The 15,929-nt window shown below is 44.3% G+C and overlaps 1 protein-coding gene across 9 annotated transcripts in view; it reads left to right on the top strand.

Annotated features, from left to right (window-relative positions):
• clasp2 (cytoplasmic linker associated protein 2) overlaps positions 1-15,929 on the top strand; it is a 463,341-nt gene that overhangs the window by 334,779 nt on the left and 112,633 nt on the right. For all 9 annotated transcript variants that reach the window (XM_078216563.1, XM_078216560.1, XM_078216559.1 and 6 more), the window contains one exon: positions 15,171-15,334. In XM_078216563.1, the coding sequence (XP_078072689.1) occupies positions 15,171-15,334 (164 nt within the window). The remainder of the gene's footprint in view (positions 1-15,170; positions 15,335-15,929) is intronic.

Below are 15,929 nucleotides of genomic sequence, written 5' to 3'. Positions count from 1 at the left end.
AGTGTAGAGGAGACTACATTGGGGTGGCGACAGATGGGGCTGAGGCAAAGAACTGAGAGAATGGGATTGAGTCCTTGGAGTAAGTGTGGTGTGAGGAGCTGCAGTTGTGGTAGCTGTGGGAGTTGGTAGGTTTGTAATGAATATCGGTGGTCAGTCTGTCGCCAGAAATGGACACAGTAAGAGTTTTAACAACAGGTTAAAGTCCAACAGGTTTATTTGGTAGCAAATACCATAAGCTTTCGGAGCGCTGCTCCTTCGTCAGATGGAGTGGAAATGTGCTCTCAAACAGGGCACAGAGACACAAAAACCAAGTTACAGTATCCTGAAACCTGGGGTCATGGTCTAGGGAGAGGTAGGAGGAAATGTCTGAGAGTTGCCACTCAGCCTCTGTCAAGTAAAGTCAGTATGCCAGATAACAACAGCATCACCCTTGTCAGCATTGTTTGATAACAAAGTTAGGGTTGGACGTGAGAGAACGGAGTGCAACAAGTTCAAAAGGAGACCAGTTGCAGTGGGTAAAAGGAGCAGGGAAATTGAGACAGCTGATGATGTGTCAACACTTTGCAATGGAAAGGTCAAGGGCAGGGAGGAGGCCAGGGAGAAGAGTCCAGGTCGAGGGAGAGGACTGCAGGTGGGTGAAAGGATCCGTTGAATGTGGGAAGAACTCATACCTTCAGCTTGAGGCCTAGGCCCTACCTGCTTATTGATTCCCTCACCACCGAGTCTTGCAGCTGTGTCCTTTAGGGTTCATCCAACTCGGTCAGTAGTAGTGCTACCGAGCTACTCTTGGTGATGAACATTGAGGTCCCCCACCCTGCGTACATTCAGTACTTCCTGCAAGTAGTGTGCAACATGGAGGAGTACTGATTCACCAGCTGAGGCAGCTGACGGTTGGTAGCACCCATGACCTGATGACACGAGGCTTTATGGGCTCCACTGTGGTGCTACCTCTGGTGGTTCTATTCTATCGTTCGGACAGGACATAACAGGGATGATGATGGTCGTGTCTGGGACATTGTAGGTATGATTCCATGTGTATTACTATATCAGGCCTTTGCTTGACTAGCCTGGGACAGCTCTCCCAATTTTGGCACAAGCACCCAGATGTTAGTAAAAAAAGGCTGTCAGGGCTGGGTGTGCCATTGTTGTTCCAGTGCCTAGATTGATGTGCATAGTCCATCCGGTGTAATTTAAAACATTTTTTTTTGTTTATATCCAATTTAATCCAATCAAAGTCCAATTCAAAGTCTCAACAAGTGAGACATTCCATATCCAAGCTGACCAGACAGGCTCACCAGTTCCTGTCTTGGGCTTGATCTACATGATCCAAGCTGATTGGAGCAGGCATTGCCCTTCTCCAAAGCTTGATCTCATTTGCATCTTGGCCAAATGGCCGAGATGCTGCTTTAAAAAAACCTGGTGTAATTATTCCTTTTGGACTTTGTAGCAGTTTGATACCACTTAAGAACATGCTGTGACACTTGAGAGGGCATTTAAGAGTCAACCAAAATTCTGTGGGCCTGGAGTCACATGTAAGCCAGACCAGATAAATACAGCACTTTTCCTTCCCTAAAGGAGGCATTAGTGAACAAGATGAGTTTTTATGACAATCAGCAATGGTTTCATGGTCACCATTAAACCAGCTTTTAGTTCCAGATATATTCATTTAATTTAAATTCCACCAGATGCCAAGGTGAGATTTGAACCCGTGTCCCCCTAGCATTAGCTTGGGCCTCTGGATCATTCATCCAGTGACATTATCACTATGCCAATGCTTCCCAGCATTTCATTTATTTTGTGAAAGAATATTTTTGTGCTAAATTCATCACCTTTCATTTTACTGTAATTTGGAGATCAGGAACTTGGAATCTCGGGATAGCTTGTAGTCCCAGTCCTAGCCACTGCCATTACTGGCCCTGCCGGGATTATGGAACTGCTGGCCAATCAGAATGTGTGCCAGCTCTCTTTAAGTGGGACCTCTATCTAAGTGAGAGATCTTCAACCAGTTAATCCTCCTTGGAGCATTAATTGGCTGTGGGGCTACTGTGATCAGTGAGGATGCATTCTCCGCCAACTCCAGGTGGCAAGGCAAGAAACCCCACCATCTGAAAAATCCTCCCCTTCATTTTGCACGATGAGTATATAGTCCTGAAGAGCTAATTTTATCCTAAGTTATACCCAGTTTCATTTACAAAAGGAAATTACCACACCTTTTTATGTACTTTTACATTAGTCTTAGCTGGAACTTATATTAGATGAGCATTAAATATTACCTGTCTTCTTTTATGGACTAAATCTCTGTGACCTGACAACTTGTGTCTTTTGGAACATATGCTAATTCCAAATGAAGATTAAAATAACAGTTGTTGAAAGCAATTTGAACTGTTGCATCGTCAAGAAAATTTCTTTTCTTCCACATTCACTGCCCACATCTTATGCCAATTTGAAAAAGATTATTTTTGACAACTAAGAAGGGCAGCACGGTGGCACAGTGGTTAGCACTGCTGCCTTACAGTAGCAGATGTGGAGATGCCGGCGTTGGACTGGGGTAAACACAGTAAGAAGTCTCACAACACCAGGTTAAAGTCCAACAGGTTTATTTGGTAGCAAAAGCCACTAGCTTTCGGAGAGCTGCTCCTTCATCAAGTGAGTGGGATTTCAGTTCACAAACAGGGCATATAAAGACACAAACTCAATTTACAAAATAATGGTTGGAATGCGAATATTTACAGGTAATCAAGTCTTAAAGGTACAGACAATGTGAGTGGAGAGAGGGTTCAGCACAGGTTAAAGAGATGTGTATTGTCTCCAGCCGGGACAATCGTGAGATTTTGCAAGCCCAGACAAGTCGTGGGGGTTACAGATAGTGTGACATGAACCCAAGATCCCAGTTAAGGCGATCCTCATGTGTGCGGAACTTGGCTATCAGTCTCTGCTCAGCGACTCTGCGCTGTCGTGTGTCGTGAAGGCCGCCTTGGAGACCGCTTACCCGAAGATCAGAGGCTGAATGCCCATGACCGCTGAAGTGTTCCCCAACAGGAAGAGAACACTCTTGCCTGGTGATTGTCGAGCGGTGTTCATTCATCTGGTGTCGTAGCGTCTGCATAGTCTCCCCAATGTACCATGCCTCAGGACATCCTTTCCTGAAGCGTATCAGGCAGACAACGTTGGCCGAGTTGCAAGTGTATGTACCGTGTAACTGGTGGATGGTGTTCTCACGTGAGATGATGGCATCTGTGTCGATGATCCGGCACGTCTTGCAGAGGTTGCTGTGGCAGGGTTGTGTGGTGCCGTGGTCACTGTTCTCCTAAAGGCTGGGTAGTTTGCTGCGGACAATGGTCTGTTTGAGGTTGTGCGGTTGTTTGAAGGCAAGATGTGGGGATGGCCTTGGCGAAATGTTCGTCTTCATCAATGACATGTTGAAGGCTTCTCCGCTCCGGGGAAGTACTGGACGACGAAGGGTACTCTGTCCGGCGTGTCCTGTGTTTGTCTTCTGAGGAGGTCGGTGCGGTTTTTCGCTATGGCGCGTCGGAACTGTCGATCAATGAGTCGAGCGCCATATCCTGTTCTTATGAGGGCATCTTTCCACGTCTGGAGGTGTCTATTGCGATCCTCCTCATCTGAGCAGATCCTGTGTATACGGAGGGCTTGTCCATACAGGATGGCTTCTTTAACGTGTTTAGGGTGGAAGCTGGAGAATTGGAGCATCGTGAGGTTATCCGTGGGTTTGCGGTACAGTGAAGTGCTGAGGTGACCGTCCTTGATGGAGATGCGTGTGTCCAAGAATGTAACCAATTCCGGAGAGTAGTCCATGGTGAGTCTGATGGTGGGATGGAACTTGTTGATGTCATCATATAGTTGTTTCAGTGAATGTTCACCATGAGTCCAAAGGAAGAAAATATCATCGATGTATCTAGTGTGTAGCATCAGTTGAAGGTCCTGTGCAGTGAAGCGGTCTTGTTCGAACCTGTGCATGAAAATGTTGGCATATTGAGGTGCGAATTTGGTCCCCATGGCTGTTCCGTGTGTCTGGATGAACAACTGGTTGTTGAAGGTGAAGACATTGTGGTCCAGGATGAAGCGGATGAGTTGTAAAATTGCATCTGGAGATTGGCAGTTGTCGGCATTGAGTACTGAGGCAGTTGCAGCAATGCCATCGTCGTGGGGGATGGTGGTGTAGAGTGCCGAGACATCCATTGTGACGAGGAGTTATCCTGGTTCAACTGCTCCATGTGTGCTGAGTTTCTGTAGGAAGTCCATAGTGTTGCGACAAAAGTTGGGGGTTCTTTGTACAATGGGTTTCAACCGGAGCAAGGTGGTGAGGAGCGGGTTGAGGCTAGACTAAAAAGGGTAAGAGATCGACTTTTAATACTTACTTTTTCGTGGGGTTTCCTTGTTAGTAACTTTAACCGGAAAACCGGAAGTAGGCCGGGCGCGGGGTGACGTGGGAGGAAAATTTGTATTTTTTTTAAAAGCGCGCGGGAGGTTTAAAAGGGAGGCCGCAGTATACAGCGGGCAGCGTCGGGAGCGGGCAGTGGAGTGAGTGGGAAGCAGAGTTGGAGCTGCAAGGGCTTTGGCTCACAGGGCTTCGGGGGACAGGGCGAGCAGGGGTAGGTTTTTTCTTTTCCAATCCTATAAAGGAAAAGGGTAGCTATGAGTGATAGGCCAGTTTGTTGCTTTCGGTGTGGGATGTGGGAGTTCCTGGAAACACCTCGCCGCCCGGAGGTTCACATTTGCGCCAAGTGCATGGAACAGCAGCTCCTGAGGGACCGCGTCAGGGAACTGGAGCAGCGGCTTGATGACCTTCGTATAGTCAGGGAGAATGAGAGACAAATAGACATGAGTTATAGGCAAGTAGTTACACCGGGACCTCAGGGGGAAGACACGTGGGTCACAGTTAGGAGGAGAAAAGGTCATAAGGGTAACGTACCAGAGAGTATTCCAGTGGCTGTCTCTCATAATAGGAAGGGCTCAGCGACAGATGTGAGAGGGGAGGGGAGTGAGCAATTAGTGGAGGGGTCACCTGTGGTTGTCCCCCACCAAAACAAGTATATTGTTTTGGATAGTGTGGAGGAGGATGACTCTCCAGGGGTAAGCCACAGTGACCAGGTCACTGGCACACAGTCAGGCTCTATGGCCCGGAAAGGAAAGAGAGGGATTAGGAGAGCAATAGTGGTGGGGGACGCGTCGGTTAGAGGCACAGACAGGCGATTCTGTGGATGCGAACAGGACTCCAGGATGATAGTCTGCCTACCTGATGCTGGGGTACTGGATGTCTCTGAGCGGATAGGAGGCATATTAAAAGGGGAGGATAAAGAAACGGATGTCATTGTACACATTGGTGCAAATGACGTAGATAGGAAGATCAGGGAGATCCTACGAGAGCAATTCAGCGAGTTGGGAAATAGGCTAAAAAGTAGGGCCTCCAGGGTGGCAATCTCTGGGCTGCTCCCAATGCCTAGGGCCAGTGAGGCTAGGAATAGGGAGATAGTACAATTGAACGCTTGGCTAAAGGACTGGTCCAGGAGGGAGGGCTTCATATTCCTGGATCACTGGGAAGTTTTCAAGAGAGGAGGGCACCTGTACAAGAAGGACGGGTCACAACTAAATTGGAAGGGCACAAATATCCTGGCTGGGAGTTTTGCTAGTGCAGTTCGGGTGCGTTTAAACTAATATGGCAGGGGGGTGGGGATCAAAAAATTATGTCTACAAGTGTAGAGGCTGGGGACGAGCTTGGGGCCAGGACAAGGCTGGCAAAGAAGAAGAGCACTCTGAGGGAGCATGACCTCACTGGGCCTGGAGGTCTGGAGTGCATCTACTTCAATGCAAGGAGCGTAGCAGGTAAGACAGACGAACTTAGGGCCTTAATGCTTGCGAGGAATTTGGATGTGGTTGCGATGACAGAGACTTGGTTGAAAGAGGGACAAGACTGGCAGCTGAATATTCCGGGGTACATGTTTTAGGCGAGACAGAGGAGGGGCCAAAAGAGGTGGGGGAGTAGCAGTATTAGTTAGAGGGCATATTACAGCGGTGCAGAGGGAGGACAATTCAGAGGGGTCGTGTAACGAGTCACTGTGGGTGGAGCTCAGAAACAGGAAGGGCGCAGTCACTATGTTGGGGGTATACTACAGGCCCCCCAACAGCCCAAGGGAAGTGGAAGAACGGATATGTCAGGAGATAATGGATAGATGCAGGAAAAATAGGGTTGTTGTAGTGGGAGACTTCAGTTTCCCTGGTATAGACTGGAAATCGCGTAGGGCTGGGAGTCTGAATGGGGAGGAATTTGTAAAATGCGTACAGGAAGGTTCTTTGGAACAATATGTAGATAGCCTGACTGGAGAGGGGGCTATACTGGACCTAGTACTGGGGAATGAGCCCGGTCAGGTCTTCAAAGTTTCGATAGGGGAACATGTGGCAAATAGTGACCACAATTCTGTTAGCTTTAGGATAGTGATGGAAAAGGATGAGTGGTGTCCCAAGGGTAAGGTGTTGGATTGGGGGAAGGCTAACTTTCGTGGGATTAGGCAGAAATTGGCAGCTGTTCATTGGGAGAGGCTGTTTGAGGGTAAATCCACATCTGGCATGTGGGAGTCTTTTAAGGAACAGTTGTTAAGGCTGCAGGATAGGCATGTGCCTGTAAAAAAGAAGGATAGGAAGGGCAGGATTCGAGAACCATGGATAACCAGGGAAATTGAGGGATTGGTCAAAAAGGAAAGAGAGGCGTACGTTAAGTCCAGGCAGCTAAAACCCGGAGGGAGCTCTGGAGAAATACAAAGAAAGTAGGAAAGAACTCAAACGAGGAATTAGAAGGGCAAAAAGGGGTCACGAAATGTCCTTGGCAGACAGGATTAAGGAGGCATTTTATTCATACGTTAGGAACAAAAGGGTTGTCAGGGAAAAAATCGGACCTCTCGGGGACAAAAGTGGGGAATTATGCTTGGAGCCCAAAGAAGTAGGGGAGATCCTAAATGAATACTTTGCGTCGGTATTCAGAAAGGAGAGGGATGTGTTGACTGGGAGTGTCTCGGAGGAGAGTGTTGACCCGTTAGAGAAAATCTCTATTACAAGGGAGGAAGTGTTAGGTTTTTTAGGGAATATAAAGACTGACAAATCCCCAGGGCCTGATGAAATCTATCCAAGGCTGCTCAGGGAGACGAGAGATGAAATCGCTGGGCCTCTGACACAAATCTTTGTCTCGTCACTGGACACAGGTGAAGTCAGTAAGAAGTTTAACACCAGGTTAAAGTCCAACAGGTTTATTTGGTAGCAAAAGCCACACAAGCTTTCGAAGCTCTAAGCCCCTTCTTCAGGTGAGTGGGAATTCTGTTCACAAACAGAGTTTATAAAGACACAGACTCAATTTACATGAATAATGGTTGGAATGCAAATACTTACAACTAATCAAGTCTTTAAGAAACAAAACAATGGGAGTGGAGAGAGCATCAAGACAGGTGAAGTCCCAGAGGATTGGAGGATAGCTAATGTGGTCCCATTATTTAAGAAGGGTCGGAAGGATTAACCGGGAAATTATAGGCCAGTGAGCTTGACGTCCGTGGTAGGGAAGTTGTTGGAGAGGATTCTTAGAGATAGGATGTATGCGCATTTAGAAAGGAATAAACTCATTCACTATAGTCAGCATGGTTTTGTGAGAGGGAGGTCATGCCTCACTAACCTGGTGGAGTTTTTTGAACAAGTGACCAGAATGGTTGACGAGGGAAGAGCCGTGGATGTCGTCTATATGGACTTTAGTAAAGCGTTTGACAAAGTCCCTCATGGTAGGTTGGTGCAAAAGGTTGGATCTCATGGGTTAAAGGGGGAGGTGGCTAGATGGGTGGAGAATTGGCTTGGTCACAGAAGACAGAGGGTGGTAGTGGAAGGGTCTTTTTCCGGCTGGATGCCTGTGACTAGTGGTGTTCCGCAGGGCTCTGTATTGGGACCTCTGCTGTTTGTGATTTATATAAACGATCTGGAAGAAGGTGTAACTGGGGTGATCAGTAAGTTTGCAGGCGACACGAAAATGGCTGGACTTGCAGATAGTGAGGAACATTGTCAGAGGCTACAGAAGGATAAAGATAGGCTGGAAATTTGGGCAAAGAAATGGCAGATGGAGTTCAATCCAGATGAATGTGAAGTGATGCATTTTGGTAGAACTGACAGGGGGGAGCTATACAATAAATGGCAGAACCATAAAGGGTGTTGATACACAGAGGGACCTGGGTGTGCAAGTCCACAGATCCTTGAAGGTGACGTCATGGGTGGAGAAGGTAGTGAATAAGGCATATGGCATGCTTGCCTTTATAAGATGGGGCATAGAATATAAAAGTTGGGGTCTGATGTTGCAGTTGTATAGAACGTTGGTTCGGCCGCATTTGGAATACTGCGTCCAGTTCTGGTCGCCACACTACCAGAAGGACATGGAGGCTTTAGAGAGAATGCAGAGGAGGTTTACCAGGATGTTGCCTGGTATGGAGGGGCTTAGTTATGAGGAGAGATTGGGTAAACTGGGGTTATTCTCACTGGAAAGACGGAGGATGAGGGGTGACCTAATAGAGGTGTATAAAATTATGGAAGGCATAGATAGGGTGAACGGTGGGGAGCTTTTACCCAGGTTGGTGGTTACGTTCACGAGGGGTCATAGGTTCAAGGTGAAGGGGGGAGGTTTAACACGGATATCAGAAGGACGTATTTTACACAGAGGGTGGTGGGGGCCTGGAATGCGCTGCCGGGCAAGGTGGTGGAGGCGGACACACTGGGAACGTTGAAGACTTATCTAGATAGCCACATGAACGAAGTGGGAATGGAGGGATACAAAAGAATGATCTAGTTTGGACCAGGGAGCGGCGCGGGCTTGGAGGGCCGAAGGGCCTGTTCCTGTGCTGTATTGTTCTTTGTTCTTTGATGCTCTCGATGTAGCCAGGGTCCCATTGCCCGATACGATGGGACGGCCTGGTGTTTGTCTTGTGTATCTTTGGGAGGCAGTAGAGATCTCCAACGCGGGGAGTACGTGGGATGAGAGCACGGAGGGTGCTCTGAAGGTCCAGATCAAATGTCTTGATCAGTCTGTTGAGTTGACGGGTGTGTTCTTTGGTCAGATCTGCGGGTAACTGTCTGTAGTGTTCCTGGTTGTTCAGTTGTCGGTACACTTCTTTGCAGTAAACCGTTCTGTTCAGTATGACGATGGCCCCTCCTTTGCTGGTTTGATGACAATGTTGCGGTTGGTCTTGAGAGCGCGGATGGCGTTGCGTTGTGCTTGGGTGATGTTCGGGGCTGTCTTGTGAATGCAGCTGATGAATCTGACCAGTACTTCCCCGGAGCGGAGAAGCTACAACATCTCCTCCGAAGCCTTCAACATGTCATTGATGAAGACAAACATCTCGCCAAGGCCATCTCCACACCCCCACTTCTTGCCTTCAAACAACCGCACAACCTCAAACAGACCATTGTCGGCAGCAAACTACCCAGCCTTCAGGAGAACAGTGACCACGACACCACATAACCCTGCCACAGCAACCTCTGCAAGACGTGCCGGATCATCGACACAGATGCCATCATCTCACATGAGAACACCATCCACCAGGTACACGGTACATACACTTGCAACTCGGTCAACGTTGTCTACCTGATACGCTGCAGGAAAGGATGTTCCGAGGCATGGTACATTGGGGAGACCATGCAGACGCTACGACAACGGATGAATGAACACCGCTCAACAATCACCAGGCAACAGTGTTCTCTTCCTGTTGGGGAACACTTCAGCGGTCACGGGCATTCGGCCTCTGATCTTCAGGTAAGCGGTCTCCAAGGCGGCCTTCATGACACACAGTGGAGAGTCGCTGAGCAGAGACTGATAGCCAAGTTCTGCACACATGAGGACAGCCTCAACCGGGATCTTGGGTTCATGTCACACTATCTGTAACCCCCACGACTTGTCCGGGCTTGCAAAATCTCACTAACTGTCCTGGCTGGAGACAATACACATCTCTTTAACCTGTGCTTAATCCTCTCTCCACTCGCATTGTCTGTACCTTTAAGACTTGATTACCTGTAAATATTCGCATTCCAACTATTATTTTGTAAATTGAGTTTGTGTCTTTATATGCCCTGTTTGTGAACTGAAATCCCACTCACCTGATGAAGGAGCAGCGCTCCGAAAGCTAGTGGCTTGTGCTACCAAATAAACCTGTTGGACTTTAACTTGGTGTTGTGAGACTTCTAACAGTAGCAGAGACATGGGTTCAATTCCGGCTTTGGGTGACTGTGTGGAGTTTGCACATTCTCCCCACCTCTGCGTGGGTTTCGTCCAAGTGCTCTGGCTTCCTGCTACAGTCCCTAGATGTGTAGGTCAGAAGGAAATTTGTGGGTTTATGGTGATTGGGCAGGGGAGAGGGCCTGGCTAAATTACTCTGTCCAAGAGTCGGTGCAGAGTGGATCAGCCAAATGGCCTCTTCTGCACTGTAGGGATTCTATAATTCCAAAAAGAAGCTTGCTACTTGACTCGCTTTTATTAACCATTTTTGTCTACACCTTGCAGCAAGAATTTCATCCTAGTTAGAAGCGTTTCCTTTATGTTTTTTCAGTATGATGTGTTACGATAATGAAAATAATGAAAGAAGATAGCAATAGTAAGAAGACAGATTTTTACTTGAATCGGTGTAAATTGAGAGAGGTGGATACTCAGTGAGACCTTGGTGTTCTCATGCATCAGTCGCTGAAAGTTAGTGCGCAGGTGCAGAAGGCAATAAAGAAGGCAAATGGTATGTTGGCCTTCATAGTGAGAGGATTTGAGTATAGGCATAGAGATGTTTTACTGCAATTGTATAGGGCATTGGTGAGGTCACACCTGGAGTATTGTGTGCGGTTTTTGTGTCCTTATCTGAGGAAGAATGTCCTTGCTATAGAGGGAATACAGTGAAGGTTTATCAGGCTGATTCCTGGTATGTCATATGAGGAGAAACTTAGTCGGTTAGGATTGTATTCATTGGAGCTTAGAAGAGTGAGAGGGGGATCTCATAGAAACATATAAAATTCTAACAGGGTTAGACGGGGTAGATTCAATAAGAATGTTCCCAATGGTGGAGGAGTCCAGAACTTGGGGTCATAGTTTGTGGATAAGGAGTAAATCTTGTCGAACTGAGGTGAGGTGAAATTTCTTCACCCAGAGAGTGGTGAATGTAGTTGAGGCCAAAACATTGTGTGATTTCAAGAAGAAACTAGTGATAGCTCTTGGCTCAAAGATATCATGGGATATGGAGGAGAAGTGGGGGGGGGGGGGGGGGGAGGGGAGGAGATCAGGATATTGAATTTGATGATCTTCCATGATCAAAATAAATGACAGAGCAGGCTCAAAGGGCTGAATGGCCTACTCCTACTTCTAGTTTCTATGTTTAAGATAAATTATCTGCTTGGTAGGAATGATTTAATCTTTCTGATGGAACTATTACTGTAATTTGCATCTCTTCCAGTAAGTCCTTGCTTGTTCAGTTACGGACACATAGTTTGCTGGTTGTATTCAGATTTATAGTTCAAACTTTTTGCACGCCGCCTCCTCCAGATGAAAAGTATAACGTTGGATATATGGCACTGAAACAGGGATTCTCTGCTGATTTTGTTTCAAATGCATGCTTTTACCTAACCATTAATTGTGTCTTTATTCATCCATGGAGTCTCTCCTAGTGTTTCGTTTGTTGTTGTATTCATCCTACCCTCTTGCTGAACACTGTTTTAACTGCTTCCTGTTGTTGCGTGACATTGTTGTTGCCAATATTGTTGTCAAAGAATCTCTACCGTGCAGAAGAAGGCCATTTGGCCTATCAACCTGAATCAACTCTCTGACAACAATCCCACACAGGCCCTATCCCTGTAACCCTACATATTTACCCCACTAACCCCCTACACATCCTGAGACAAAGGGGCATGGCCAATCAACCTAACCCACACATCTTTTATTTTTCCAAGTTCTATTCTCAGATTCTCAACATCAGCTTTGTCCAATTTATTGACCTGATTTTCATCATGCGTATGTCCTTCTCTATTACCATATTGAAGCAAATTATATTATTTTCACTATTTCCTCGATGTTCCCCTGCTTTTACATCTTTGCTCTGGTTCATTCCATTCATCGGACAGTGAATCTTTCCTTGTTGGGTTTCTTGCATGTTGGATTATGAAGGAATCCTTTACATATTTCAGGAACACCATTCCCTTATCCCCTTCACCTTTTCTGCCTAACTAACATCAGGGTATTTGAAATCCCCCTTGATTATTTTGTTATTTTCCTAAATTTCCTGATGTGCCTCTGTATTTCTTTGCCTTCCACTATTAGGTGACCTGCAGACTATACCTCTTGGTGTGATTGATCCTTTGTTATCTCTTTCCCAATCCATCTGGTTTCTGCTTTTCTCTTGCTGAGACCCTGTGTCCCTCATATTTTAATGCCATTATGTTATCCCTAATACGTACAGCTTCTCATTATGTGTTGCTATGTTTAATTTCCAATCCTAATCTTTCTGTAACCTAATCTCAGTAATTCTTACTTTGTCTAGTTTCTCCTAACACATGACTGCCTCCAGCTTCTCTGCTTTATAAGACAATATGTGCATTGCTTGGATGTTTTAACTCATTTTTAGTAGGATTTCCTGTTGTTTTATGTTTAACCATCTTTTTAGACACTTGTTCTATAACTGCGTTTACTCCTTTGTCATAATGCTCTCCCTTGCCACATTCATTCCTATGCTCCCCTTCTGTTGTTTTTGCATTTAGGCTGCCTAAGTTTATGTTGTATTGTTGTATTGGAAGAGATTGTACCTCATCATATCAGATGTTCAAAAAAAAACCCTTTGTGACAAGAATAATGTTCTCTTTCCTTACCAGTATGTGGAAAGATTTCATTTTTTAAGGATGGATTCATCTAATCAAGTTAAAAATCTTGCTGCTTTGCACTCTTTTGATCTCCCCCTTCAAAAAAATCAGTGCATGAATTTCAACCACATTCTGATTAAGATTGTCTAACAGAGTTGAAAAATGATTTATTATCACATTGTAAATACCTAACTAAATTTGTTAGAGAATGAGTGAAAATGAAAAGTTCATCTTTTTAAAAGAAAAAGTGGTAATAGCTGGGCATGTAATGTGACTGCACTAGCACTTTGCCAGATCTGTTTGACAGAGCTGGGATTCAAGTTTCTTCAGACTCTATCTGGACATTTTTCGTCAACTGAGTTTATGTAAGTAAAGTTGAGATATTGAATTACATGGCAATAGCATACATTGGCTTTGCAGTGTTCTGCGTTACTGAATGTTGGGTCATTGTCTCAGTATTAATCATATGGTTCAGGGGCATGTATTGGTGGTTTGCTGCGAAAGGATGGTGAAATATTGGGGACCATTAAGGTAATGGATTTGGAATTCTTTTAACCTTGAGGAACTCCTAAAATTCCTGAGGTTTTATGCTATGAGCTTATTGCAGTGGTTTACGCATTCTAAGACAAACCATGCAATGCTATTATGGCTGTTTTTTTTACAATCCATTTTAATGGTTTATGGTGTGCACTGCTTTATACCTTGCACTGCTTTATATTTTCTGTTCGATTTACTTTTCTTTCCACAGTGTTCATAATTTGTGTATCTTTTAAGCTGTAATACATGCTCTCCCTGTTAGTGAATAACTGAAATTATTTTAAGCACAACCGAAGTATTTGGATTGCCATTGACACAAATTGTATTGGTTCTCTGCTACCTCTGTTATTCTGCTAGTAATCGTAACTTAAGAAATTTGTGCCGTTATTCCATGAGATGTGGGTCTTCTCAAATTTAGAAAATAAATCCATACAGTCAGCAGTGTGATCTCATTTCCACCTTATTATTAAAATGTGCACTAGTTATAAGCACGTGGTTCAAATTTATTCTGATAGAATAAAATTAATGATTAAGTGCAAAACTTTACAATGATTGAGGAAATTTGGAGGACAAAGTTGTTTGTATTTAGTGAAAATGTCACAGCTCATCATCTGATGTAATAGAATTGTTAGAAATTTTTTGTATAATATTAACACACTGACTGCAGTGAAGTATTACACAGCCAGATAGAAGACTGCACTTTTGGACAGTCATCCATTGGACTGTTGTTAAAATTTAGTACATTTATAGTTTAATGTCATGTGCACTCCACGGATCCAAGTAGACAAGAATTGGGCATGTAATCCAACATTAAGAATACGTATGCTTCCCAGGTGGCTAACTTTCTATGTTACTCTGCTGCAGCTGTGAGCTTTGCTTCTCTCGTAATTCTAACAAGATATCGTACCAAGTTTAACTTTTACAAACCAAGTTTAAAAACTTCCCAGATGCTCTGGCTTCATCTGTGAGATGTACAGACAATAAAAATCCTAGGTTCACTCCCTGATTTACACTTAGTTAGGTGATCTGGGCCAGATTGATGGAATTTGATTAACTTCAGCAGTATCAGTGTAAAGAATGGGAAAACCTGCTCCTAGATATTACGCGATGACTTTTGCAGGAAATGCATACATGGGGGCTCTGAGCTGTGAAAAAAATTATGCCTCGTCCTGTCAAATAGCCTACTGATAAGGCACAAACTTGAATTGTGGCTACTTGGGAGAGACAGTTGTCAGAACCAGTGTCTGTCAGATTATATTCTTTAGAGCAAATCTTTTTTTTTAAAGGAAAGAAAGCAGCTCCTTGCAAGTGCAATGAGCTGACTGGGTACGTTTTAAACTTGGTTTTGCACAAACACAAAACCCATGCATGTGAAACTACCCTTCGGAAGTAGTCTCAGATCTGCATGGCTTTCATGCTAATGTTAGGACTGCCACTCTCTTGACACTGCTCATCCAAAACCACTTCACCTTGTGGTTAATTAACAACATGAATAAGAGATAAAATTTCAAATTTAAACTGACTTAAATTTGGAAACAATTTTCCGAGCATTAAGTAACATTATAAAGCTTTCTAACTATTGCAGTTGCATGGAAATTTGAAGCTGATAATCTGCAAGAATCCGAAAAGTAATTTTATACGTTATATAGACACAAGAAAATTGTCTAGTTTTCTGCTTGCCTCCAAAAATTGGCATCTGGTGAATTTGTTGAAATTATTACTTAAGTCTAAGACTTGCTGCAAGATCATGATCTTTGATATGTCCACGTTTTCAGGTTTTCAGTATGTTTTTGGAAACACTAGTTGACTTCATCCATGTCCATAAGGAAGACCTTCAAGACTGGTTGTTTGTTTTATTGACTCAACTATTGAAGAAAATGGGTGCAGATTTGCTTGGTTCTGTACAGGCAAAGGTACAGAAAGCACTTGATATTGCAAGGTCAGTATTATGTGGCAAATGTCACAGTTTTACTCTCCACATAATTTGTTTCTAACTGAAACTAGTCTTGTAGCAAATATATGTTTTCGGGATTTGTCTTTATTTTCTATTCATCTCTGTAAAGTAGGAAATGTCTTTATACACTTAGTTCCCTACTTTGTGCAGCTTTACATTCACCTTACAAATTTAGGTGACCAGATTAATGAAAGAAAATTAGGGTCATAATATGAATCCATGCAAGAATTAACTATTCATAGGGCAGTTGGATGCAATGGTAAACACTCTAGAATTATTGGAAGTTAAACAACACAGAAGTTGTGGTTTTGGTCATTAGTTTGTTCTAGTATAAATATCGGCGCTTTGTGAGGGCAGCAAATGCTGTTGAAAAAGCAGCAAAGCTTCATCCTAGACTTTATAGACCATTTAATCTATTGCTGGTTGTGGGGAAAGTGATAGCATTTTAGGATAATCCAAAATTGTTCATGTGATGGTCTACTGAAACCAAAAGCAGCATTTTTAATGGACTTGGAACAGGCCACGCTTCATACTTCCATTACGATTCTTAGAGTATGTTGCTCAATTCATTTTCTATTAG

Source organism: Mustelus asterias, chromosome 7 (assembly GCF_964213995.1).
Source record: "Mustelus asterias chromosome 7, sMusAst1.hap1.1, whole genome shotgun sequence".
In the NCBI taxonomy this organism is placed as follows: Eukaryota; Metazoa; Chordata; class Chondrichthyes; order Carcharhiniformes; family Triakidae; genus Mustelus; species Mustelus asterias.
The sequence above is the reverse complement of the archived record's forward strand: the minus strand, read 5'-3'. Positions and strand labels throughout refer to the sequence as shown.